The sequence below is a fragment of the Nannospalax galili genome, unplaced genomic scaffold (genome assembly GCF_000622305.1).
Source record: "Nannospalax galili isolate Female #2095 unplaced genomic scaffold, S.galili_v1.0 scaffold580, whole genome shotgun sequence".
NCBI classification, from domain to species: domain Eukaryota; kingdom Metazoa; phylum Chordata; class Mammalia; order Rodentia; family Spalacidae; genus Nannospalax; species Nannospalax galili.
The window spans coordinates 369,534-373,298 of NW_008345762.1; the positions used below are offsets into that span (position 1 = coordinate 369,534).

Genomic DNA, 3,765 nt, shown 5'->3' on the forward strand with positions numbered 1-3,765 from the left:
CCTCTCAGGCCCTTCCTCTTCAACTGTGTAAAATGGGCCTGGTGCTGATTACACCTAAATGGAAGGATTTTAGTTCATTCTTGTTGTGATGGCAAAGTACCTGGACTGAGTAACTTTTAACAAAAAGAGGTTTACTTAGATCACAGTTCTAGAAATCATGAGTCCAAAATTAGGCAGCCACATCTACTGAGGGCCTTGTGCTACCTCATCACACAGTAGGAAAAGTTTGCAAGAGAAGAGAGCAAAGAGTTGACCTACTGTATAAAACCCACTTCTGCCAGAATGAGCCCATTTCTAGAACTAATTCAGCCTCAGAAGAAAGACACTGATCTCTCATCAAAGTTCTACCTCCCCACACAAAACATCCACATTATAGCATTCTGCCCCTGGCCTTCCACAACTCATGCCTTTCTCACCTGTAAAACATAATCACTCCATCCCAACGATTGTCACATCATAACCAATTCCAGCATCAGGTTGAATATGGAAAGTCTTAGGTGAGACTCTAAACTCCTTCCGGCTGTGAGTCTATAAAACCAACAAGTTATCTACTCCCACTGCACAGTGGTGGCACAGGCATAGGGTAACCATTTCCAGTCCACTGGGAATAACTGACCTCCTAAAATCCAAAACTCAGAAGGGCAGACAGTAACTCTTCAAATACAGATAATTTTTGTTCCACAGAATGCTCAAGGTGGGGACCAGCTCCGCACCTATGACAGCTGCTGTGGGTTGGAGTCTGGTGCCTGCAGTTTGCCCAGGCAGGTGTGGCATGCTGCCCCTGGCTCTGCAGGTTTGGGCCCTTAGGGTAATGGTTCCACTCCCACAGCTTCACTAATCATTACCCAGATAGGAATTCTCTCAGGCAGCTTCTCTTCCAAGGTTGATTTCTTCCTGAGCTCCAGGGCAGTTCAATACATTCCTTGAAAGGCATGCCTCCATAGTCCTTGCATCCAGGGCACAATTCAGAATTCTCTACTACATGTCCTCAGTCTCAGACTGTGTCCTCCAGTGTACAAGCTTTACCAAGGGACACTTGCACCATGGCATGAACAGCCATGGAAGGAGATGGCAGTGAGCACCACCACCAGATGCATGAAGCAAAAGGTGAACATGCACAGCAAGCCCAGGGGAATTCCCCCTGAACCCGTCCTGCTCCCCTAGATCTCTGGGTCTGTGATGGAAGAGGTAATCCTCAAAATATTAAATGTGTTTTCTGCCTTTTCCCCCTTGACAACTTACAGCTGGTTCCCTTTACTAACCCATCACTTGGTTACACCCCTGCATACTCTATATAACTAGGATGCCAAATTTCCAAATCCTTTTTTTATTTTATTCTATGTTTATCAGTGTTTTGCCTTCATGTATTTATGTGCACTACATGCATAGCTGGTGCCAGAGAAGCCAGAAGAAGGCATTGGATCCTTGGAGCTGGAGTTACAGGCAGTTGTGAGCTGCAGTGTGAGTGCTGGGAACTGAACTCAGGTTATCTACAAGAGCAATCGGTACTCTTAACCACTGAGCCATCCCTGACCCCCACATTTTGTACTCTGATTTTTGTTATACATTATGTCTTTAGGTCATTCAATTCTTCCAGGATGTCAGCATAGTTAAAAGTAGACACACAGCCCTTTCTATATTTTGCTTAGAAACTTCTGTCAGACATGCTAGCCAAACACTCTTAAGTTCCATTTTCTATAAAGGGACAAGAGCACAATGGCTCATCTGGAACATACATCTTAATTACAATTCACTGGCCACTCACTATGAGTTGAGAATTTCACATATGGTGCCTTACACATTTGTAAAACAAATCTATGAAGCAATTACTTAAATCCAGCTTTAAAGTTAGAGAAATTGAAGCAAGGAATAAAATACCACACCCAAAATGGCACATTGGTAAATGGTACAGATATGTGCTGATTCTAAGGCATCTAAATCCACAGGTAAAAAATCATCTCCACTACAGTTTACTGCCCAAATATTTAACACAATGATTGCAGTTCCAGAGGGAGAGGATCTTGTAGACATTTGCGTGTTTGAGTGCATGTTTATGTCTATGCAGCTGTTTACATGTGTGGGGGTACTTGTACATGTGTGTGCACATGCATGTGAGGACAGAGGACAACCTCACTTGTTCATCAGGCACCATTCATCTTGTTTTTTGAGACAGGTCCTTCACTGGCTTGCAACTTGTCAAGTAGGCTAGGCTGGCTGGTCAGCTCCCAGTGCTGAGATTACAAGTGCACACCACCATGTCTGGCTTTTTATACAGGATTCTGGGAATTTAACTCAGGTCCTCATGGTTGCAAGACAAGCACTTTACCGACTGAACCGTCTCCCCATCCCCATTTGTGTCTTTTTTTAGTTCTGTAATGTACTGCGCTCCCTCTTACATGTAACCATTTGTCAACACCACCTTTAATGTAGATGGTCATTATTAACCCACGTGGCCCATTGTCCTTGTGGTCCATGGAAAACATGTCCATAACCAATGCCGGGAACAGCTCAACTGTGACCATGTTCATCTTCTTGGGATTCTCAGACTATCCCAAACTCCAAGCCCTCCTCTTTCTAACTTTCCTGGGCATCTATCTTGTGACCTTGATTTGGAACCTGGCCCTCATCTTTCTGATCAGAGGTGACATCTGTCTGCACACACCCATGTACTTCTTCCTCAGCAACTTATCCTTCATTGACATCTGCTATTCATCCACTGTGGCTCCCAAGATGCTCACTGATTTCTTTCAGGAGCAGAAGATCATATCATTCCTGGGATGTGCTGTTCAGTTCTTTTTCTTTGTCGGTTTGGGCCTAACTGAGTGCTTCCTCCTGACAGCTATGGCTTATGACCGATATGCAGCCATCTCCAGCCCCCTTCTCTATACCACAATCATGTCCCAGGGCTTCTGCACATGCATGGTGGCCGGGGCTTATTTTGGTGGCTTCCTTAGCTCTTTGATCCAGACCAGCTCCATATTTCAGCTCCACTTCTGTGGACCAAACATTATCAACCACTTCTTCTGTGACCTCCCACCAGTCCTGGCACTTTCTTGCTCCAGCATCTTCTTCAGCCAAGTGTTGAATTTCCTTGTAGTGATCACTGCAGGAGGGTCATCATTTCTCATCCTCTTGATCTCCTACAGTTACATAGTGGCTGCAGTATTGAAGATCAGCTCTGTGGAAGGCCGGTGGAAAGCTTTCAACACATGCACCTCACACCTGATGGCCGTGACTATGTTGTTTGGGACGGCACTTTTCATGTACCTGCGGCCCAGCTCCAGCTACTCACTCAGCAGAGACAAGGTGGTGTCTGTCTTCTATTCACTGGTGATCCCCATGCTGAACCCTCTCATTTATAGTTTGAGGAACAAAGAGATCAAGAATGCCCTGTGGAAAGTGATGGAGAAAAAGTGTTTTCTAGGCCATGAGTAGAAACATGATCCTCTACCCTTACATGACCCATAGCATCACCTCCCCCTGTGCTTAGGCAAAGGAGACATTCTGTGTCCATATTTGAAATGAGACTCTTACCAGATGTGCCTTGCTCTTCTTCACCATCACTTGCCTACTGAGTCTACCATTCAAGGCCAAAAGGAAAAGAAATTTCTTCATTAAAAAAAAAATCTTCCTGATAGTAGGCTATTGCTATGATAATCGTGACAACTATATCCTTTATTAGACACTTAATGTGTACCAAACACAAAGGGAAGTTACAAAATGAAGCAATAAGAGCACAGCAGAAATGCTAACTTGCTTAGCACT

General features: G+C 44.5%; 1 protein-coding gene across 1 annotated transcript; it reads left to right on the forward strand.

Moving 5' to 3' along the window:
- The first annotated feature begins 2,463 nt into the window (after positions 1 to 2,463).
- LOC103741244 (olfactory receptor 5A1) lies at positions 2,464 to 3,445 on the forward strand. Its single transcript, XM_008841999.1, has one exon. The coding sequence runs from the start codon at positions 2,473 to 2,475 to the stop codon at positions 3,433 to 3,435; it is 963 nt and encodes a 320-aa protein (XP_008840221.1). The 5' UTR covers positions 2,464 to 2,472; the 3' UTR covers positions 3,436 to 3,445.
- Positions 3,446 to 3,765: the final 320 nt, after the last annotated feature.

Coding starts and splice junctions, on each gene's coding strand:
- LOC103741244 (XM_008841999.1), top strand. CDS start 2,473: ATGGAAAACATGTCCATAACCAATGCCGGGAACAGCTCAACTGTGACC.